Raw genomic sequence first — 24,050 nt, 5'->3', positions numbered from 1 at the left:
GAAGAGAACAGCAGGCAATAAGACAACAACAAGCAGCAAGAACATTGGACAGGTGAACTGGATTCTGGAGATGTACGATGGTTCAGAGTCACCTGATCCATCTCTAAGTATAAGCTTTATAAAAAAGGAAAGTTTTAAGTCTAGTCTTAAATGTGGAGAGGTGTCTGCCTCCAGAACCTGAACTGGGAGCTGCTGAGGGGCTTGATAGCTAAAGGCTCCCATTCTACATTTGGAAACTCTAGGAACCACAAGTAAACCTGCAGTCTGAGAACGTAGAGTTCTGCTTGGAAGATATGAAACTATAAGGTCTTTAAGATCGGATGGAGCCTGATTATTAAGGGATTTATGGGTTTATAATTAGTGAGGAGAAGAATTTTAAATTAAATTCTGGATTTTACAGGAAGCCAATGGAGGGAAGCTAACGTAGGAGAAATATGATCTCTCTTGCGAATTCCAGTCACAACTCTGGCTGCAGCATTTTGGATTAACTGGAGGCTTTTTAATGAGTTATTGGGACATCCTATTAATAATGAATTACAATTGTCCAGTCTGGAAGTAACAAATCCATGGACTCATAAAACATCTGCAGCATTGTGCTGCAGAAGTTGAAGGACCTGAGTCTCCTGAAAAAGAACATCCGGCTCTGAGCCTTTTTGTGCAGTGCTGCTGAGTTCTTTGTCCAGTCCAGTTTGTTGTCTAAGTACGGTCCCAGATATTTGTACTCAGATACGACCTCAACCTTCTGTATAGAGAGAGGGATGACTCCCAAATTTCCCAAAGTCTATCACCAGTGCATTTACTCCAAATCAGTTCCTAACTTCTTGTGACATTACATTTTGTGGTAGCAAAGATTAAACTAGAGACAGTCCCATTCATGCCCTTGGGATGCTGACCATCCCAAGGTCAAAAATCTGGGAGTGTGCCATTTGGTTGTTATTGATGCAGGACCATTGGTACCAGTAGTTGTGGCTTGGAAAGCACACATCTGAGTCATTCTGATGGTAGTCATCTCCCGAGATTTGGACAATATGTTCAGATTCTCAGATTCTCAACCAGAGCCGAGGGCCTTGATGTATGCATGTAAACTTGCCGCAGGCAAGTAAACCAATGTGTACGGTGATAGTGCTCGTACCCATGGGACTTTTCATCTCTCGTCATCTTTTTGCTTCAGCCAATGGAGAGGTTGTAAGAAGGCTGATAGTTCTCATGTGCTGCATGGCAAGCAAATCAATAAGCTATTGGTGGCAATGATGAAGCCAAAAGCCATTGCCATCATCAAGTGAGCTGCCCGTCTAAAAGGTGATTCTGTAGTCACACTAAGAAATGCAGCTGCTCCCCGAGCTGCGAAAAGTGCTGCTTCAGAAGGTGAAAAAGCCAGTATTGTGGTTCATGACTCACAGGGCATAACTAGGAGATGGTTCATAGGATGGAGGAGGAGCAGTCGCCAAACCCCAGGCTGAGTGGTTTGATTCCCAGTTCTTCTGGGCTACTTGCTGAGGTATCCTTGGACAAGACACCAAAACCCCATAGTAGCGCTGACTCAGTCTAGCAGCTGTCCAACTGAATTTCCCCAAGGGGAAAAATAAAGTATACATTATTATTATGCAACACATAGTTCAGCAAGAATCTGTGGGGCCATTTTGTGATTACATTTTAGTGTTTAAAACAGATATAAATTATACAATGTGCTCTATCACCTAGTCACCAGGACCCTCCTTCACAGACTGTGTATAGTACTGTGTTAATTTTAGATGCTGGGTATTTTTTATGGTGACGTTTCAAATAATATTACATTTTACTCAATGAAAGATAAAATTTAAACAGAAAAGTCAATACTTATAGTAAGACAATTTATCTTTACAAATGTTTTGGATTCAAACAGTTCAGTTATATCACACCATATGTTTTTTTTTTTATCAAAATACATAAGAAAATCATATATCAGAGATTTCAACCTGGTGCTGAAAATTTGAATGAAGTAATCTCTGTGTTAAAATACTCAAAATACAAATTAATGTCATAACAGATAAACATACCTTCTACCCTGACAATGTAATTCTTACAAAAAGAAGGGAATATGATGTCATGCAGGCATTACTTATGTGAACATTTCTTTTGCCATTTTACAGAGACAGTGTGACAGCTGTTGCAGATTCACTAGGACTAGAATAGAATACATATTGTCATAACCCTGAGGTCCTGGTTTATACAGTACACCTTATTTTTCTATATCTTATGTTCTACTTTGTTCTGTGTCTATCCTCTCTCTATTAATTAACCTGAACTCTTGCACCTTTATCTGCCAGTATTTCAAATCACCTGTCAGGTTGCTGCCTAGATCCTAGTTTTGATGCCTAGTTTTTGGTTTTGAAACCTGATTTGCAATTTGGTCTGACTTTTGCTCTGACCCTTTGCTCAGTAATTATTTTTATTACTGACCTGTTTGTGGAGTTACACTCTGGACCTGAAATATGTGTACAGACCTAGCCCAATTATTGATTTATAGGATGTGGAACCTGGATCTTGTTTAGCCTAATTATTTTCATGGTACCATGATCCTAATAATAATGATACACCATTGTGAGATTAGAGTAACTACTAGAATGGTCCTGGAATTACGCACCAAAGGGTCAGTATTGATCAACCAAGTTCACAACAAAAGCTGTTATTGAATCTAAAAGAATAGATTTTCATCTATAAATAGTGCTTCATAAACAGTAAAAATAAACAATGCTTTGATGAGAGTATACTTCTTCTTCTTCGGACAGCTTATACACTCATAAGGTACGTGGGAATGGCACTTAATTCTGCGCATGCCCACTGTTTTGCAAATATCCAACTTAATAACAGAAACACAGAAATAAGGCTCGATATTTGGCTTTGCTTTATTTCTTCATTTGATTACCAATTCCTTACAAAAACATGGAAACATGTTATGTTTGCATTTCCTGATTCCAACAAAAAACAAAATTCTGGTCTGTTTATTTATTTTTTCCACACTACATAGTACATTTCTCCTCTGTGCACTGGTTCTTCCAGCTCCACTCTTCACGTAGTCTCTCATGATGTTTAGGCCCCTGCTAAGCGGTGGCGAGATTAGGCGTCCTCGCTCTGGCCATGCCCCAATATTGCAGTCGCCTAGGAAACGGGGCGTGGATAAAGCCCTCGTGAAGCAGGTAGCTGAAATGATTGGCTGAAGTGTCGGGTGATGTAGTAGCGTGCCATCGTTCCATCGTTTTTTTAGTGAGCTACTGAACTCCTCTGTTTTTGAGAGGGCCGGCTTCGTGTAGGTTCAGTCAGTCTCCTCTGGTTTCTTCTATACTCATCAAACTTGAGTGACAGCTTTACTTTTGCGTGCTTGCTTAAGGTAAGTCAGTCTTAACTTTTCATTATAAACAACTGAATCCATTAGGCTAATCGCCGGTCAAGCCGACATAGAACTTAAGCGGAGCAGTGGTCAGGTGCTATGCCGAATTTTGCATTCTTGCAGAGATAGCAAAAAAAACTTTATCATAAATACGTCATTTTTTTTTTAATGTCAAAGTTAATAAAAAAGTATCTGCTTCTAAAACGCTTGACGTCAATTTCGATGGGATATGCGACACTCGCACTTGTTGCATGCCTGATTTCTTCATTGTCAACTTTAAATAATCTAAAGCAGCGACACATACAGTCATCGCCTTGCGGTTTTACATTTGTGATGACTAGAGGTCAGCATGGACACTGATTTCACCGCCGTCGTGTGTGATAGTGTGTAATAGTGCGTGTGAATGGGTCAGTGTGAAGAAGCATAAAACCCATTGTATCACCAAGATAGAAAAGCACTACATGTGCACATTATTTCCCATTTAAATTGACTTTATTTTAGGCTAATGTCTATTTCATTATTTTACTTATATTTTGTCAGTTCTCCTGTAATGCCGACGTAGCTCTGAGTTTTGGTGCTGTCACTTAAAGTGGGGATCTTTTGAGAGTGGAGTGATTCACCAAGGTCTGACTACTGTTTGATGCCTCTTGCAATAAGTTAAACTCTTTACCTTCAAAATTGACCTAATTTATTAAATCACTTCATTTTAATTTATTTTAAAGGTCATGTCTCTACATAACACGCTACAATATTGCATTGATTGAAATTACTGACAGTAGGAAGTACAAATAATGTGAAACCGGATCGTCATTCCATTTCTGGTACTACCCAAAATAAACAATGTTAACATTTTTATAAAATAAATTAAAGGAAAATTACATAGGATGTCCCAAAAGTTCAAATCAGAATATAGAGAGCAGTAATGCAAACCTTAATGTCAAACTACATTACACAAGAACAAATCAAATAAAAACAAAGTTAAACAAAAAGCTAACGCAGCAGGTATGCTAAAGCCTAAACATACTTAAAAAATAGTAATACAACCATCTGGGGATAAGCCCCCTTTCAGACTGTTGAAGGTTAAATGAATGTATAACTAATATTATTGTTGTTATTATTAATACTTCCAGTGTACATAGTGTACTTGTGTAATTTTTCTAGCTCCATTGCACCATGCTGACTCGTCTGTTCCGTATGCATGGGCTCCTGGTGGCATCCCATCCATGGGAGGTGATTGTTGGGACAGTCACCCTCACCATCTGTATGATGTCCATGAACATGTTTACTGGCAATGACCAGATCTGTGGCTGGAACTTTGACTGCCCCAAAACGGAGGAGGTTAGTCTTTTTGTTGTCATTGGTAGTTTTTACTGTTTACTACACGATATAAATTAAGCCACTGACCTAAAGGGAAAGGGTCTCAGGACTGTCTCTTCATTTGGATTACAGAAGAGAAGACAATATAGTATATTTGTCAAAAGATTAATGAGAATATTTAATTTGTTTCCACACAATACATTTTTAATGAAATTAAATAACTGCAACTAACTCAGTTGTCTTCTATTTAATAGCAAATTCTGAGCAGTGATATCATCATCCTGACCATTACACGTTGCATTGCCATTGTCTATATATACTTCCAATTCCAGAACTTGAGACAGCTGGGATCCAAATACATCTTAGGTAAATTATTTATGCCAAATGTTACTAAAATGCTACAATCCTATAACTGTAGACAATATATTTTAACTAGTATTAGGTAGTTGTCGTATCTGTTAATTGCATTTTATTATTCCCTTTTATAATTTATTGTTGTCTGTTGTAATATAAACTTCTCTGCCACAGCATTTAAACTTATGGTTTTGCTCTTGTGTAGGCATTGCTGGCCTTTTTACCATATTTTCCAGCTTCGTATTCAGCACAGTGGTCATTCATTTTCTTGACAAAGAACTCACAGGCCTAAAGTAAGGGCACATTCTGCATACTGTTAGTGTTACTGCTAGTGTCTCTTTTAAAAGTTCTAACTAATTGTTCTGTTCTATTCTGGTCTTCAGTGAGGCATTGCCCTTCTTCCTGCTTCTCATTGATCTCTCTAAAGCATGTGCTCTTGCCAAGTTTGCTCTAAGTTCTAGTTCTCAGGTATTAAGAAATATTCACCTGTACATTCCACATGGGATTCAACAATCATCATGACTGCCATTATTCCAACTTTTTAGGACGAAGTGAGAGACAACATTGCTCATGGCATGGCAGTACTGGGACCTACCTTCACATTGGATGCCCTTGTGGAGTGTTTAGTGATTGGAGTGGGAACCATGTCAGGTACATATTATTGTACATATTATTAGACACATGGACCATGCACCTTGCATGGACTTGTTGTCCCTCACTACATGCTATAGACACTTAGCCTTTGCCTGTACGTCAGAAAATGCAGACGGTAGACTTCGTGTTTGTCAGTTTGTTAGCGCATTAGCTAATTAGCCTGTTAGCTTGTTGATAGTACAACTGTGTGTTTCATGCTGCCTGCTTACTTTAGTGGGACTTGCTGCAGCTGCAGTTTGCTTAAGATAGTTACACAGTTTTGTCCCTGCCAGTTTTTGTTTTACATTTTTATTTTAATACTATGTTGTCCTTTTTCCTTGTATGTGCTTTAGTGAACACAACATACATCCAAATAATTTTTATTTATTTTTAATTCAGGTCACTCTAATATAAGAAGGTAATTGTTTCAATTCTAATCACTAGGCTTCTAATGTCACTCAATGCCAACAAGAGTTGGTTAGGTAGTTCACTCTATGAAACAAGAATGGAGGTGTGGTTTAGCACGACCTTGCATTATGAATACACTTAAACAGTTTTAGTGTGTAGAATGTTAATTGAGGTAAAAAAAAATAAAAAGACCACAGCTAAAGTGTAACTGGTTCACATCTTTGTTTATGAGTCAACCATACACAAAACATTGAACAGTCATAAAAAGAGTATGGGGACATATGCGGACGCAGTCATCAATAAACCCCATGGTCAATGGTTCGACTCCTGGTTTCTCCTGGCTACATGTAATATAGTAGTACCGTCATCTGCTGCAGCTGTCTAAACAATTTCCCCAAGGAGATCAAAAAGTAATTTTATTATTAATATTATGAAGGAAGCATATGCTTTAACCATCATGAAAATGACATCCCAAATGTCTAGACCTGAATTAAGTGTAGGTAGAAATGCTGTGGAACAACCTTAAGAGACCACACTGCACCCTTGTGTGAGTAGTTCTTTTAGATGCCTTAGTATCTGCCTTGTATCTTTCAGGTGTGCGGCAGTTGGAAATTATGTGCTGTTTTGGCTGTATGTCTGTCTTGGCCAACTACTTTGTATTCATGACTTTCTTCCCTGCATGTGTTTCACTGGTGCTGGAGGTAAGGTTTAGAATGTCATTGTTTGTGTTATGTGCTTTGATACTTGGTCAAGTAAAGTCAATTTCAGTTGTATCAGTTGTCATACATGGTCGCTATCAAGGCACTTAATAAAAAAAGTAATAGATCAGTATTACAAAATGAACCAAAAACAAAATAATCATGTACAACAAAAAATGAAAAACACCTAAACCTAACTCTTTACATTGTATTGTTTTGTTTCTGTAGCTGTCCCGTGAGAGTCAGGAGGGCCATCCTATCTGGCAGCTGAGCCACTTCTCCAGAGTGATGGAGGAGGAGGAGGATAAAAAACCCAACCCCGTAACCCAGAGAGTCAAAATGATCATGGTAACGCCTCTTATATTCTATCTTCTATTCAGGAACATTTTATGGTAAGGCAACATAAATCTGGAGGGCACGAGGGTGTAGTGGGCAGTACTGTTGCCTCACAGCAAGAAGGAATCAGGTTCGAATCTAGGGGTGTTCCCCCTTATGTTCTTTCAGGTCTCCTGGCTCTCTCTTACTGTCAAAAGCTAGGCATGTTAGGTTAGGGTTGAGTTTATTAGTCACTCTAAATTGCCCATAGGTGAATCTGAGTATGAATTTTTGTCTTTCTCTGTACATTGGCCCTGTGATAGAGTGACAACCTGTCCAGGGTGTACTTTGACAGCTGGGATAGGCTCCAGCACTCTTGCAGCACTAAGAAGAGAAATGGTTGGGATAATGGATGGAATCATCATGCAAGAACAATGCAATAATTAAAGGAACAATTTGTAATTATGTATAATTACAATACTAAATAGTAAAATTACCTCTATAGGTAATATGACATTATAAAAACATGCTAAGTTAAACTGCTAGCTTCTTGGGCAGCAATGCAATGAGCTCCAGCTAAGTTTAGTTAAATTTAACTTAACACACCACACCAGTAGGGACAGTTATTTAAGTAATTTAAAAGCTGGGGTTCTGGCATTCATACCCTGTGATCTGTCTGCAGACAGTTTATTAGGGCGAGTATCTGAGACACACAGCTCATGAAGTGATCCCTACTAGGGCTAGATAGTGTAGCAATGCTAAATACTCCAAGAAACAAGGAGCAGCCAGACCTGATTCCGACCCAGTGAGCGTCGCATGGGCAGCCATCACTGCGACTTCAATTTACGTCCGTGAAAGCACTCCATTACCTCATGTTATCTGTTAGGTTGAACAATGGGTGTGTATTTTTGCAACAGAGGGTTATTGTTTTCAGAATAGCTGGCTATGCTTTGGCTGGACTACTTACAACCAGCCATGCATCAACCTAATGCTGTCAGAATACTATAACATCCCCATGAGCTGGTTTATTATTGTAAAACAACAAAAATGAATGTATGTTGGTGGCAACTGTAGGACTCATTGTCACTGGACATTGTCAAAGTTTAATATTCAGTGCTCATCTCACATTTGGTCCTATACAGAAACATCCTCTACCTGGTTAATTCGAGTGTGGGGAGGAGGGGTATGGGGAAACAATGCTGTCCAGTATTTAGAATTTGGACTGCTGTTACCCTTTTAACCCCCTGGGGTCGACAGACGCACCAGCACGCCCAAGTCACGGAACCAATTTAAGACAACAGCAAGACAACAGCTTGCTTTGCAAGAAACAACTGTTTCTTGTATGCTTTTCAGGTCCATGTTTAATCCGGTATGTCAAAATGAAGAAATAACTGTAATATCACACAATCACATAGATTGTGCTGACATGAAACATTAACGTGACATGAAAGTTTTTTTGTTGAATCATAAAGCACTAATCAAATGTAGTCTAAACCATAATTCCCTGATCCCCAGAGGGTTAAGTGCCAGTGTTAAGGGTTGAGCCAGTGCCAGTCTTGTTCCTTTAATGCTACAACTAAGGTATTTGAATCATTATGTGTAATGAGTTATTACTGATGTTTTTGTCTTCTTTTTAGTATTAGTGGTGTTCAAGTATTCTGTTGCATTAAATGAACTTAAATTATCAATAACTAAGCAATACTGTATCACGTCTTCATGAATGTGGCCCTCCTTATTATGTTTTCCTCTTTATCTATTTCTTTTTTATTTGTATTTGACTGCAACTTCTCCCTTCTTGGTTTATAGTCTTTGGGCCTGGTGATGGTTCATGCCCACAGCCGCTGGATTGCAGAGCCTTTGTCCATGAACACCACAGAGGGGATCCTTCAGGTCAGCACAGAGCTTGATCACCTGTCCCCAAGAAGGATTGAACCAGAGAAACCACTTTGGCACTTCTATCTCAGCAGGTGAGGCTAGTGATATGCTTGAATATTTTGATCAAAACTCCAGCAACACTTTTGGTGTAGCCCACAAATTTTATGGTTAGACCATATTGAAATTGTGACAGATTTTTATTTTTTAAAGGTAGGTGTTTAAGACACAATAGTCTTAATATTACTGTGCAAATGCTACACACACTAGCTGTGGCATGCAAACCTTCTAGTTTTTAAAAAATATTGCATTATCAATACAGATTCTTGGTCTTAACGCTAAATTTGAGTCTACCATCCACTGATGCTACAACATACCTAAAATAAATGCACCCTTAAGTAAAGACTGTCTGAGTAGAGATCATCTGAATGCAAAGGAAAGGGACATGTCACATACTGTACCTATCGAATAAAAAGAGCACAAATTATTTAGTTATGAGCCTCTAGTTGAGTCTGAGTTGTTTTTCAGTTAACCTTATCATGCTGTTGCAGCTATTCTTTAAACCCCCAATATGCAACATGTTTATATTAAAACAAAAGCTTTAAAGCATTTTCATGGTACACTGCCTCATAGTTACACCTCTTTGTATATCTGGAATGGCTACCACCAGACTGGATTCTTTGTCACTTTTAAATTCCATCCTGGAGAACTCTTATAAGAACTGTGTAATGTTTATGGCATTACCTACACACTAGTGTGCGACTGAAAATGGCAGAGGGAATAGACTTCAGCACAACACCAGTAATTTAAATTTACTAGTGACTATGCTAACTAGTGACTTCTGAATGTGTCAGTGGTTAGGTCAAAGTTATTACACATGGCTGTCCTTGTTAATGCCACTTTGTGAGGTTGTTATTGAATTATCAAAACAAATGTACTGTATGTGAATAGTGTTTTGATTGTTTAGGAGTAAATGTGTTACACACAAAAATGTGTGCACATTCTGTTACTCAAAAACATGAAGCAAGTTACTTCATACAATTTGCAACAACAACATGCAAATTCAAATAGATCTGAAGCCGGGAAAATATGTAACACATATATAACATACCAAAATGCTGTGGAAAGCTAATTGAGATTGACTACCCCAGGGGTCAGCAACCTGTAACACCCAAAGAGCCATTTGGACCCGGTTTCCACCGAAAAAAACCCACTGGGAGCCGCAAATACTTTTTGACATCTAAAATTAAGATATTGTTTTTTCTACCTCTACGCTTTGTATAAACAACTAAAGTGTGTTTCTTATGACATTTATGAAGGGCTACAGAGAAAATTAAATTTCATTTATGTAATGAACACATTTTGAACTCTCAAAAAAATTATGACACAAAATAAATAAATAAATAAATAACACGCCGAGTTGAAGTTCTCTTTCAAATGAATTAAAAAGACGAACTTAAATTATCCACGTAGCAAACCGAAGATGCTGAGAGCCGTCATCCTTATATCGCCTTCTGGCTGTCAGAGCGTGTAACGGAGCGTTGACATGAATTTAAAAAGTAAATTGGAAAAAAAGCACTATGTCACCAAACAACGAAAAACAACTATTTGCAAAACATCTGCATACATATTTGTTATACCTGCTCCTGAACCTCTGCGCACAGCGTCTGCAAATCGGCACTGTACGAAGTCACTGTTATCTTTACGCAGGACTGTAAGCTGTCGTCTGTGTTTGTTTTTAACGTAGTTCATGATGGAGAATAGCTGCTCACATACGTAGGTGGATCCGAAAATTGACATGACTCTAAATGCATATTTCTTCATGTTTATGTATTTTTCAAACATGAGTTTGTCCGGTCTTCAAAGGTTCTCAGTATCACTCTATTTGTGATTGTGTTTTAATTAAATACTTATAATTTATTTTCCCAAGCCACGCGGGAGCTGCAGGTTGCCGACCCCTGGACTACCCAAACAAACTTCACAAAAGTTGAATTACCATAACACAGAGGTGCCCAGTAAGCCCCCCTCTTTTTCTGTTGACAATCATTAGCATTCATGCAACCAGTCACATCGGACAAACTTAATCCACCCCTCCCCAAAAATGGCCAAATAAAAGAGGCCAAGTGCACAGTTCGCTGAAAAACTCAGCTTACTCTGCACTGAGTTAACCCAGCGATTTGCCGACAGCAGATTTGCTACTCAGTAATCCGTTTGTGGCTGATGTGAAAAGCTCACCAACCACCCTTCAAATGGAGCTGATTGAACTCCAGTTTAGTAACAATTGAGCGTAACAACGCTGGACGCTGGGTGCTGGACAGTTTCCATATAAAAAAAACTGAAAGTTTTAAGTCTAGTCTTAAAATGTGGAGAGGGTATCTGCCTCCTGAACCGGGAGCTGGTTCCACAGGAGAGGGGCTTGATAGCTAAAGGCTCTGCCTCCCATTCTACATTTGGAAACTCTAGGAACCACTAGTAAACCTGCAGTCTGAGAACATAGAGTTCTACTTATACTTAATATGTAACTATGAGGTCTTTGAGATCATTTGTAATTAACTTTGAATACTGAGAGTCTAACAGATGAAATTATATGCATGTAGACATATATGGGACTTGTGAACTATGAGAACCATGGAGATCTGTTACAAACGAGGGCACGGGACAAACAAGTACGAAACAAAAAAGTTTAATAAACTAAACACCCAGTCCAAATACAGGGGACACAGGGAACCAAAACAAGACAGAGGGAAACTAAACGAGCATGGCTAATGATGAAACAAAGCAACAGAAACCAAAGCACTAAATGCAATAGGAAACCCAACCAACTCACTATTGAAATAAAGTAACAAACTAAGATGAATACATTAAAGCAGACAAAAAAAACTAAACGCACACACTAGACATATAAAGTAACAACAAAAAGTCACTTTTAAGGCAGGCAATCTACTCACAATCTAAACAAAACAAGGCCAACAAACAAAATGCAAAGTCCAGAGGAAAGACAACAACAAACAACCAAACCAGGAATGGAGGTGAGTGATGCAGTCAACAAACTAACAAAATGCAGTGCAAAATGGAGTCCAATGTGTAACAAACCAGCAACCAAACAGAGGACTGAGGGGTGCTTATAAAGAGACAAAAACTAGCAGGTGAAATTAATCAGAAATTATGAGTCCGGTGAGTGGAGGAAGAGGAAGTCAATATATGGGCAAACAGGAAGTGGCAGGAGAACAGGGTGAGAGCAGGTGACAAACAAAAACAAAACCAACAGAATGGGGACCAAAGGGAGGAACTGTAACAGAGATCTAGATAGATAGATAGATAGATCAGGTGTGCAGCCCAGGACAGAGCTGGCCTTCTTAACCAGTTTGTCTCTTCCTGTCTCTGCCTGTACTGCCCCCTGCCCAGCAGACAAATCCATAAAGGACTACTGAGGCCACCACAGTGTCATAAAAAGTCCTTAGCAGCTGTCTGGACACACCAAAAGACCTCAGTCTCCTCAGCAGGTGAAGGCGACTCTGGCCCTTCTTGTACAGAGCGTCCGTGTTGCTAGACCAGTCCAGTTTATTGTTAAGGTGAACACCCAGGTATTTAAATGTGTCCACAGTCTCAATGTCTGAGCCCTGGATGTTCACCGGAGTGTGTGGTGGGCAGAATCAAATCTGTTAAAGAACATGTTCAGTTCATTAGCCCAGGCTTGGTCACCTGTGACCTGGTGACCATTTCCAACCTCACCGTGGCCTGAGATGTGTTTTAGAGCTCTCCACACATCACGGACGTTGTTGTGTTCCAGGCGATGCTCCAACTTCTTCTAGTCACAAAACATATTTTAGACAACATAGAGACACATTATTTTAAAATTCTTTAGATAATTAATCAAAATGTCATTGCAATTAATTTCAGTTCCTTCCAATTCATTGATAATGTTGTCCTGAGTACATACAGATTACTAAGTGACCATGGGGGTGTGCAACACCCCCTTTTTATCTTGTCCAGAGTCACATTGTGCTTCAGCAGCGAGGGCCAAAACATACTTATTAGTTATAAAACTTCCCCTTTTGTTATCTGTGTTCTTGCAGAATGATTACCATGGACATAGAGCAGTTGATCTGTCTGGCCCTAGCCCTGATGCTGGCTATCAAGTACATCTTCTTTGAGAAGGCTGAAATGGAGTCCACACTGTCACTGAAGAACCCAATCACCATGTCAGTGCCAAGTTTTGTCCCACGTCGGCCTACTGAAACCTGCTGCAGGAAGGAACCTGCTCCACAGCCAGTGTTTTCTGCCCACATTATGGATGCTCTGACACCTACCAACGCAGGAAGAGGTGTGTGAGACTATGTGTGTACTCAACAATGATATTAATAATAATGTATACTTTGTAGCAAATGGATTTGTGTAACACCATGGCATTTACCTCCACCTTGTTTCCTTAGATGAGGATGAGGTTATTCGACCTGTGTCTGCCCTGGGTGCCAATTCACAGCTAAAAAGTTTCTTTGTTGGGTGTGGGAGGGAGGAAGAGCTCAAATCTGCTCAGCCAAGTCTCCCCTCAAAGCCTAGAGGCCTGGACCAATGTGTGGCCATTCTCAACAAACCTGAAGTAAGACCTCTCTCTCACACGCAACTGAAAAGTTACAGAAGTTGCATTACACCAGAAAGATTGCAAGATTTGTAGTTTAACTAGGCTGCAATGAGCTTAGTCACTACTGTTATCTTTTTTAGGTTAAACCAATTAGAGTATTATACAGACAGAAAAGGAAACGCCCACTGATTCCTCTATTCCTTGTGGCCTCAAATCCATTTAACTAATGCTTACAGATTCCCATATAAGATGGAAATGTTAGGTTGGGGCAATTTTCATTACACAATTGTCCTACTGCTACTCTTTTACCAAAGGTCTGTGTGTGTACTTCATTGCAATCCATAAAAATGGTACAACCTAATTGTTGCCTAGTACGCAAAATACATCAAGCCTGGAAACGTTTTGGGGTGGCCTGAATTATTACTTTTTATAGGTTGACATGAGGTACAGTTAGAGTCTGTCCAAAATGCATGTTTAACACTCATGTTGATATATTTGGAATGAATAGACAAATATACAAACAATTGTCTGTCTGATGATCCATCATCAGACAGATCTGTAGTTAGTGTGCTACAGGCTAAGGCATTATAGTGGGCATTTGCAGACCATACACCCCAAATGATTTCCTCTGCCTATTCAACCACAGACCAAGCTTTTTGCACTACATTTTTATTAATTACAGCATATCATCATGCTTTTGGTGCATCCATATCAAAATGCAAGGATTTATTCTTCACTCTGACACTGTTTCACTGACTGTTTCATTCCTTCCTGACTACTAGTGGCAGTAAACAGTGTGAATATGTCTCCTTGGGCTCCATGCAGATCAAGATTTATGTGACGTATAGGCTATGTGTGTCCCAGCTATAAATACTCTGTGAAAGCCTACATACCCTCTTGGATCTTTGCTAATGATCACTGTGGACTTGGTGTTGATTGGTGTGTATCCGTGGTCCTCCTTATGATCCATGTCTCAGTTCTATACTTTGCTTGTAGGTCCAAAGGGGAGGTAAGCACATTCTGTGTGTTAGTGTTTTGTCAACCTGCCTGTGACTTAAGGATTAGAGTGCAATTTATTGCCCTCTAAGGTTGTGGTTGGCAGCTCACCTTATTTTCTATCTTGGAGGTTTTTCTTTGAGCATACTTTTCTTTGTGCTGTCTCGCTCACCTGCTATATTAACTGTCTTAAGTAGTTGACAGTTAATATACAGAGATATAGCTGCCTGACGGCATTCCAGACTCCAATGTTAATATAGACAGTTTCAGCACTATACGTTATGACAGAAGACAAGTGGTAAGAGGAGAGAAGGAGGGCTTGCAGTTTTCTTTAACAACTGGTAAAACTGAGGCATTCAAGTAAGGTAACAGGGAGGCAGCAAAGAAGGTCGAGATATTGTTCTCTGTCAGGACAAAAAAGAAAACCTTAAGCATTGCAACACCAGTAAGGTGTGGAGGGGCATGAGGACCATCACTAACTACAAGTCCAGCAGCCAGGTGACTGAGGGGAGTTTGGACTGGGCCAATATTTTTAAAAACTCCAGGCTCCTCAGTCTCTCTGACAAAAACCACCACCTCATCAGCTCAGGATCAGGGCCAGCGCTTGGGCAGGATAAATGTAAATGGGAAACCTGGTTCTATATGCCTTTCCTCCAATCCTCCTAATAACACCCACACTTCACAGGTGGACAAAAAGAGAGGTCTTTTTGTGACTCCCAGTGGTCACTGAGGATTTCATTTTCATTTTTTTTCCCACAATAGTCTCCTAGATGGGAACCCTTGGCATCTTCTGGGGAGGATGGACCTTTTGTCTTAGTTGGACTGGAGGGTGTGGCATCCATAGCCCAGCCAGCTACACCTCTGGGTGTGGCCGCTGAAGTAGAGAAATCACCCTTAGCTAGCTTGGCGCCTGCAGCTTGGGAGGCTTTGCATAATGCAAGGGCACCCTTTACAAGAGTTTTGAAATCGAGAAGAAATTGCTGGGCTGCATTTTTTTAGTTTAGGTTTGCAGGACCCTGTAGCCTTAACTGCAGTGCATGCTCACACATGCCTTAGATCAGTGCTTCTCAATTTTTTTGTGTTATGCCGCATCTGTGTCTGTTACAGCTGGGTCCTCGTTTCCTCAGTGATGATGAGGTAATGCTGTTGGTCAACACCAAGCACATCCCTGCATACAAATTGGAGGCCATGATGGAGAGCCCAGAGAGAGGAGTGGCCATAAGAAGACAGATCATATCTGCTAAGCTTCCCTCTCCTTCTGCACTGTCCTCCCTACCATATACCCACTATGACTACTCCAAGGTTAAGAAACACATACAAAACACACAGAGACATTCACACAGACATTTCCTATAACCAAATCAACAAATTTGGCCAGGAAAGCCACACAAAGGATTGTATACTTACAGACAGAATTTTATAACTTTTGAAACTTGTTCAGACACAGAGCTGATGCCAAAGATGATGACTTTCTATTGAAAATAAATGAGAATGGGTACTCTTTTTTCAGAGTCAAAGTATGTCTATGTAAAGTTTGGCACTTTGCTTCCAGTTTTAATTTGTCAGCATTTATTTTTTTTCCAGGTTATTGGCACCTGCTGTGAGAATGTAATTGGTTACATGCCCATACCTGTTGGTGTGGCTGGACCACTTAACTTGGATGGGAAGCAGTTCCAGGTACCAATGGCGACTACAGAGGGCTGCTTAGTTGCCAGCACCAATCGTGGGTGCCGAGCAATTGCTGTGAGTGTTAGATACAGTTGCACTTTAAATGATTCAACCCCAACTGTAAGTTAGAATTAGGTAGAATTTCCCAGTTTTAAACTGTTTGCAATGAACAAACAAACAAGAACTATTTTAATACCTCAGGGTAACTAATGTTACATGTAGCTCCTTCAAATTCAACACAAATTTAACTTTTATAGCAACACACTAAATGCTGAAAGAATTTCAGAATTTTTTTACAACTAGGGTTAAATAGTTTTAAGTGCAACTGAATGTTGTTTTTAAAGACAATTTTTTACATCATAAGTACAAAGTTGGACAAAAGTATTCATCCATTGATGAGTGGCAATCTTCCATTTAGTATTTATTCTCAAACCTGTTAAGGCTTCATATGGCGTCTTACAATAACTGCTTACTAACAAGGTACCTGTGTAGGTATATATTTAATATTTATTTTATATTTTATGGTTGCATTGAAATCAATAAACGATAATAGAAACAGTAGTTAGAAGCAAAACATATGTAGCTCATTATTGACTGCGATATTAAAAATGTGTGTAAATGTATTATTTTTTCCAGCCCTTTGTTTTTCTTAAGAATATTTAATAAAAGTGAAGTTGATACTCAATGTCTCTGAGAGTTAAGATGTTAATATGCACGCTGTACATGCTGTAGTTGGGAGGTGGAGCCAGAAGTCGTATATTGGCAGACAGCATGACTCGAGGACCTGTAGTGAGGCTGCCCTCTGCCTGCCAGGCTGCTGAGGTCAAGGCCTGGCTGGAAAGCACCGATGGTTTTCAGGCCGTCAAAGAAGCTTTTGACAAGACCAGCAGGTAAAGCATGAAATCTACGGCATTTAAGCCTCACTAAATTATCACATTCTTAGTTGAGCCACAAAGGTAAAAAATAAATTTATATGAATAGAAACAAATATGCAAATACAAGGATACAAAATAGATCATTTGTTTTGCTCAAACTTAATTATTTGAGTGATAATAATGTCTCTTCAGCATATAATTTATGCTGAATAAGCATAAATTGAACAAGAATAAGCACAAATTTAATGCCATAAAAACCTTATGTGGAACATGAGGACATGGAACTAGATTTAAATCAGTGAATCAGTATCCATTGTGTGTCTACATACAGCTTTTTCTTTGACAGAATCTGTGGTTGCTTTTGGCAGGTTTGCTCGACTCCAGAAGCTGCTGGTTGGTCTTGCTGGGAGAAATCTCTACATCCGCTTCTATTCTTTGACTGGGGATGCCATGGGGATGAATATGATCTCTAAGGTAATTATGTAAGATTGGCGTATTGGTGTATTTGTATATGTTGCAGTTCAATTCAATTCAATTGTTTTTGTATATGGCCAAATCAACATGAGCATCTGTCGTATTTCTCACCTCCTAGTGCATCAGATATTTTTGAAAGAATGGCAGGTCAAACTGCAGGCAGGCAATGACATCCAGATGGAGCTAAACTGTTGTAATGCATGCAAAATGTGCTTTGCACAGTTTTAATGTGATTAATATGGACAATATTGCGATATGTAGTACAAATGGTACTACTACAATAGTTGTACTTGCTAAATTGATCAAAGACAATCCTAACTTGAATATTTGGAAAAATATATAGTTGCATTATAGTTGCAGCCGTCAATTTAACATTAATTGAATAGCTAATGGTAGCTATTTTGTAAAAGGGAATCTTTGAAGTTTTAGATGCTTTACCTACCTGCTTATTACTTTGTTTACCGATAAGCAAGGAACATGCTTTCTGTGTTTTGCTAGTCAGTTTTTATTTTAGAGAACTTTTTTTAGTGGTTGAACCCACATTTTATCACATAAGAAAGAACCTCACCCTATACTTACTTTTTTTGCCTAGTTCCAACTTTTTGAGCTTTTTCTTTGTACTTATATTAAAAAACCACAGTACTCCTATAGCACTGAAGAAAATTACCTGCATGCGCAGAAGAACATTCACATGATGTCATACACAGTACGTCGTATACACGGATGTAAAAATCGATCCAGCTGAAGTGAGCCTATATACAGCTGTGTTTGTTGTTATCCAAGCTAAATGGTACACACTAAACACTAACACTAGCAGTTATGTCACACTATTGTGATGTCAAAGTCAGATAAAATGGGACCTGATTGTTTAGACTGAGTTGGCAATATAAAACATCAGATTTGATTGAGGACCACATATGAATGCAAGAAAAAAGGATGGATGGATTGTCATTTGGACTGTTCAAATCAAAAAGATCAGAAAACAGATTGATTTACGCCACTTTTACCTGCAGTCTGAACATAGCCTCATGTTGCCCTGAGCAGGTTAAAATACTCACTTGTAAGTCGCTTTGGATAAAAGCTTCTGCTAAATGAATAAATGTAAATGTAAATGTAAAAAATAATATAGAGGTAATATTTCTGCCTTATATGTCTTAACCGTTCCTGTACCTAGTAACTAACTGTAATTCACTTTGGATAAAAGTGTCTGCCAAATGACTAATTGTAAATGTAAATGTAAAAGGGAGCGTGCAATGGGTCACCATTAATACTTGCTTTGTTCGCACCTGGGCTCACACACACATACCGCTGACTTTGTACTAAAGGGCCTAGGGGTTAATCTCCGAACTGAATAACTCATATATTTGCTCCACTCATGTGGTGCTCACCCACAATACAGAAACAGAAGAAAACAGTAAACTATACTAGTTGTATGCAGGTTCTACAAATAATTTTATGCTATTAAAGTGGCATGGTGGTTTGGTGGTTAACAGTAACGTCTCACAGTAAGGAGGCCCCCTGAGTTTGTATGTCCCATTGAGTCCCTTTTTGGAGTTTGAAGTTTGCATGTTGGAGTCAAAAGGGATCAACTATTATCAATTTGCAACACAAAATACATTAGCAGACCCCTGAGAGGGTGAAAATATAGGTTTAACCACTTTGTGTATATCTGCTTCAGTTACAATCATTGCATTAACATGCACTAGTAACCTGTTTAAAACTGTGTTTCTCTCGTAAGCTTAGTTCTTACCAGTCATGTAAATGTGAAGGAAGGTGAGGGAAGGGGATATAAGAAACCTAATTTTTGCGTAATGACACGGCTGTAGATGGTGAAAGTAGCAGCATGTACTTTATGTATTAGAATTCACACATCTTCTGTCTGCAGGGTACAGAACAGGCTCTAAGCAGACTGCAGCAGCGCTTCCCAGAGCTTCAGTTGGTGGCTGTCAGTGGAAACTACTGCACTGACAAGAAACCAGCGGCTGTTAATTGGATTGAGGGTAGGGGCAAGTCTGCAGTCTGTGAAGCTACCATTCCTGCTAAAGTGGTCAATGAGGTAGGTAGAAACAGTGCTAAGGTTTAGCTAAGTTCTCTCATTTTAGATGTTTGCTTCTGGCTGAAAATACAAAACATACACCCCTCCCTTTTGTAGGGTAAAAAATTGAATCCATATTTCTATAGCACCTTTCAAATTTCAAAGTCCTTTAAACCCAAACCCTACTCACCTGTTTCATGTTCACAATGCTCACATGAATACCATCTCTGTTTGTATATGTACAGTTTATTCATTAAACACATAATTCTCAAGAGCATAAGAGCTGAAAATATTCTGCAATATAAAGTAATAAATAAAAAAAGTAATTTATAAGATGTTAAATTCAGCAATGTTTCACCTAATACAAGTTATATATTATTAGTTAGTATAATCACATGCAACTATACTTTATATACATATAATAATTATATATATGCTGCAGGTTCTGAAAACAACAACAGAAGCTCTGGTGGATGTGAATATCAGTAAGAACCTTGTGGGCTCAGCTATGGCAGGTAGCATTGGTGGATTTAATGCTCATGCAGCCAATCTGGTGGCTGCCATCTACATAGCTTGTGGACAGGTAATTTCATAACTTTGTTTTAGTACTGCATCATTACATCTTTTTATATTTTAATGTATTCTTGGGTCTCTATTATTGTGTATCTATGTGCATCTCTGTGTGTGTGTATACTTCAGGATCCAGCCCAGTCAGTTGGCAGCAGTAACTGCATCACTTTGATGGAGGCATCAGGACCAACAGGAGAGGACCTGTACATTAGCTGCTCCATGCCTTCTATAGAGTTGGGCACTGTCGGAGGAGGCACCAACCTGCCCCCCCAGCAAGCTTGTCTACAGGTAAATATGGTTTATAATATGGTAGAAGGAAAAGGTGGTACATGATTTCAACTATTTAGGGGAGTCCAGCTCAATCACTGTCTAAAGATCTTTAATTTTATTGTTTTGGTTCACAATTTAGTTGTTTTGGTTCACTTTCACTTAGGGGTGAACTAGAACATCAAGCTGTATAGGTTCATAACTGGTCATTTGTTTTGGGCTCCTTTATATCCTCATAACAAAGATTTCCAGCAGCTGTCTTAAAAAAAAAAAGCTCTAAAAAGCCAGTGGCCTCCATTTGCCCAGTAGCAAACAGACTGCCAGACTAACTGATGAACATAGAGGAGCATTTAGCATACAGAATGAAGAGCCAGATATCTATGAGGCATAGAGATAAGAAACACACCCTGCACTCATTAGGTAGACACAAACATCAAGAAAAAGTGAACAGGTGGTTAAAATCCAAATGTAATCAGAGATTTTTGTGGTTCATGGATCACAAAGTTGTCTGTCTGCAATTTTGTGTGCAGATGTTGGGGGTGCAGGGAGCCAGTCAGGGTTGTCCAGGGGAGAATGCCCGGCAGCTCGCTAGAGTTGTATGCGCCACTGTGTTGGCTGGAGAACTGTCACTGATGGCTGCTCTAGCTGCGGGACATCTGGTGAAGAGTCACATGACACACAACAGGTAATATCCAAGAGCCTGACATGAATTATTTTTGTCTGTGAGCTGAAGCACACTGTATATGATTTCATTTTGATGAAATGTGAAAATGCAATTGTAAAAACACAAAATAAAATACAAACTCCCTAGGATGTGACAAATTGGGGCCAGGTGTATCTTAAGTTTAGAGCTTAAATAAAGTGTGCCTGTGGCAAGTTAGGATTTACGGTCTTTAATTGTGGTGATCTATGGGGCAAGGGAATGTATTGTTAATGAGTGTCCTTACTCAAGAATAGTGAGATGTGGCTGTGTGTGTGGGTTTGTGTATAAGGCTATCGAACCACCCTGAGACCCTTGACTCTTAGGTACACTGCAGAGATGGGAAATCTAATTAATGGATCAGCACTCCATCAATCAGGCCCTTATGGTTGTGATCTGTCTGTTCTGTTTGCAGATCCAAGGTGAACCTACAGGATGCTCCAGGAATTTGCAGCAGGAAGGCCTCTTGAATGTCTGATAGCAGCACTTCAGTGAACCGCTGTATGGTAACAGTAAAGTAACAGTAAAAGCAAGAGAAAATTGACAATTTTAAAGGGACTAAACACCATGAAAGTATCATCTAATAAGTGCTTTCAAAGAAATAAAAACAGTGACTTTTGGCTATTCTCTATGCTGGACATGAATGTGCTAATAAGCCAGTTGAACCTGGTTCAAATTAAAATAGAAAGGCTAAATGTGCCATAGTGAATACTGAATCAGTGCTAACTAAAAGTTGAAAGTTAAAGATTGTTGAATGTGTGTGGATGGACATGGGCACTTAAAATCCTGCTTGGACTGACTGCAGACTGTATGAATTTATCTTTAGGGTTTTTTTAAGCTTAGAATCACTAATGGTTTACAGCATTCACAGTATTGTTAATCTTAATTATTATCGCAGTGAATTCTGTTCAGCTGCCACAGCAGTCAATAGGAAGAGGGATCAACCACCAACCATGAGGTCGGGGGTTTGAGTCCCAGCTCTTCCCACCTACACATGACAAAGTGTCCTTCTGAATGGGATTGGTTAATTGTAAAATTTCACTAGAAGGTCACTATACAGGTATTGTAAGTGAACCAGAGCATAATAACATGCCTGTCCTCTCCCCCCATCACAGACACAGAGGGGTGGAGGGGGGTTGGCCACCAGCAATGAGGTCAGTGGTTGGGTCTCAAGCTCATCTGAGACCCCTCTCCCGCATACACACACAAATAAATAAACACATGAACTCAAGGAATAACTTAAACAGCCATTGAGAATTTTTCTTTTGAAAGGTTAATTATAATTAGTTAATAAGACAATTTAACAGTTTAATAAATTATTCCTACTTCCACCGAATCTTTTCAAAAGAAAAGCATGAAATGATGGCTTATTTGTCAGACAGCCATGGAGGCTACATTTAGCATATGCAATTTTGTCATGTCTTGACAGTAAATAATAAGTCTACATTTACTAACACAAGGTTACTGCTCTGAACGATAATGTATTTATGTTATTAAGCCATATATATTAATGAGCTCACATTAAAGATCTTGCAAATTTCAAAATAAAAGTTTGTTTTAAAAATTTGAGATTCAACTGCTTCAGCTTCTTCTGCATAAGTTCAGCTCTTTTAAAACAGTATTTCATCTTCATGAAGGAATGCAAAAAAGGTCAGGAAGTTACAGGTACACTGGCTGTTAGGTACACTGATAGGCAAGATTAATCTAAATTAATGGAACGCCACTTCCTCTACAGCTTACGTGATGTCAGCTTTGAGCTACAGATTTGTGATTTGTAAGTTGGAGCTAGCTTCCTCTCATTCACTACCTTCTTTTTCAGAGGAGCAATAGTATCAAGTAGGTATGGCTGCAGTATTATCAACAAGATAGTCGACTTGTGCTGGAATAACGTTAGGATGACTGCCTTCCCCTGTGATGGTACATGGCTATGAAATAAAAGATGCAATAAGTTCTTTAAATTTGTCAACAGAATTTTCAGATAAACATCTACTGTAGTGAATCTTATTCTTAGGCGAAATGAGGTTTAGTACTGTACATTCACATGTCAAATGATGAGATAAAAGAGGGGTGTTGGGGGAAAAACTATTAAATGATCAATTTCAACACTGTATGTCAGAACAAGATCAACTGATCAAGATCAATCACACTTGGGGGGTTGTAAGGAAACTGCAGAGAGGTGTGTAAGACTGTGTCCCTGCATCCTGTGCTCCACTCTGCATTATTTCTAGAAAGTAGAGACGCACAATCTAAAATGGGATCAATCAAGTTTTCTTCACAAAGTTTTCCGATTGTCTATGTAGCCCATGTTGTTTGCGAGACACTCCTTAGAGAACCAACGGTTAAATGCGACATACAGCTAAACATGTCCTCATTGGTGAGATTGGGAAGGGGTCCAAAGAAAATTACGGAGTTATACACAGAGCTGTCGTAATGGGAGCTGTAGGTAGTTCGGTAGGTAGTTCGCCTGACTTGCTGGCTTATTTTCCATGGTGCGGAGCCGAGTCTCCAAAGCGGTCAGCCTCGCCTTTAGTGCTGCAAATAAATGTTTTATTAAAAATCCCCCTAATCACTATTGGAGGCCAAGGAGAAACTAAAGATATACACACAGGGCAGGTTAGAGCAGGAGAAGCAGAGGGAGAAGAAGAGGAAGAAGCAGCCATGCCAAACTGATGAGCTACCAGACCTTAGAATACAAGAAATTCAAAAATCAGGAGTATTCATTTCATTTCATGAGTCCAGAGGCTATTAAGAAGTTAAAGACACTGCCAATTTCTATTTATTGCCCTTCAGACAATATTCTTCCCCTCAGACTGACAATAAAATCAGTGTCTATGTGTTCTTGATTTAGACCTTGCTTGGCTAATTTATTAACTTAGGGACAGTCATGCCTGTTCTTGGATGAACTACACCTAATGCTGT

The 24,050-nt window shown here is 39.2% G+C and overlaps 1 protein-coding gene across 3 annotated transcripts; it reads left to right on the top strand.

Moving 5' to 3' along the window:
* Positions 1-3,257: 3,257 nt before the first annotated feature.
* On the top strand, positions 3,258-22,666 carry LOC113151273 (3-hydroxy-3-methylglutaryl-coenzyme A reductase). 3 transcript variants are annotated; one of them, XM_026344206.1, is made up of 20 exons: positions 3,258-3,367; positions 4,529-4,705; positions 5,017-5,050; positions 5,244-5,331; positions 5,422-5,506; positions 5,584-5,689; positions 6,674-6,780; positions 7,006-7,125; positions 8,899-9,059; positions 13,041-13,288; positions 13,398-13,564; positions 15,650-15,844; positions 16,127-16,285; positions 16,943-17,100; positions 17,454-17,559; positions 19,445-19,615; positions 20,037-20,177; positions 20,294-20,452; positions 20,962-21,116; positions 21,547-22,666. In XM_026344206.1, exons 2-20 carry the CDS (start codon positions 4,541-4,543, stop codon positions 21,599-21,601), a joined length of 2,580 nt encoding a protein of 859 aa, XP_026199991.1. In that variant the 5' UTR covers positions 3,258-3,367; positions 4,529-4,540; the 3' UTR covers positions 21,602-22,666. The 3 variants fall into 3 exon arrangements, with proteins under 3 accessions (XP_026199991.1, XP_026199990.1, XP_026199989.1); XM_026344205.1 differs by having other exon boundaries at positions 4,939-5,050; positions 16,127-16,219; XM_026344204.1 differs by having other exon boundaries at positions 4,939-5,050.
* Positions 22,667-24,050: the final 1,384 nt, after the last annotated feature.

The sequence above is a fragment of the Anabas testudineus genome, chromosome 9, assembly GCF_900324465.2.
Source record: "Anabas testudineus chromosome 9, fAnaTes1.2, whole genome shotgun sequence".
Classification (NCBI taxonomy): domain Eukaryota; kingdom Metazoa; phylum Chordata; class Actinopteri; order Anabantiformes; family Anabantidae; genus Anabas; species Anabas testudineus.
The sequence above is the reverse complement of the archived record's forward strand: the minus strand, read 5'-3'. Positions and strand labels throughout refer to the sequence as shown.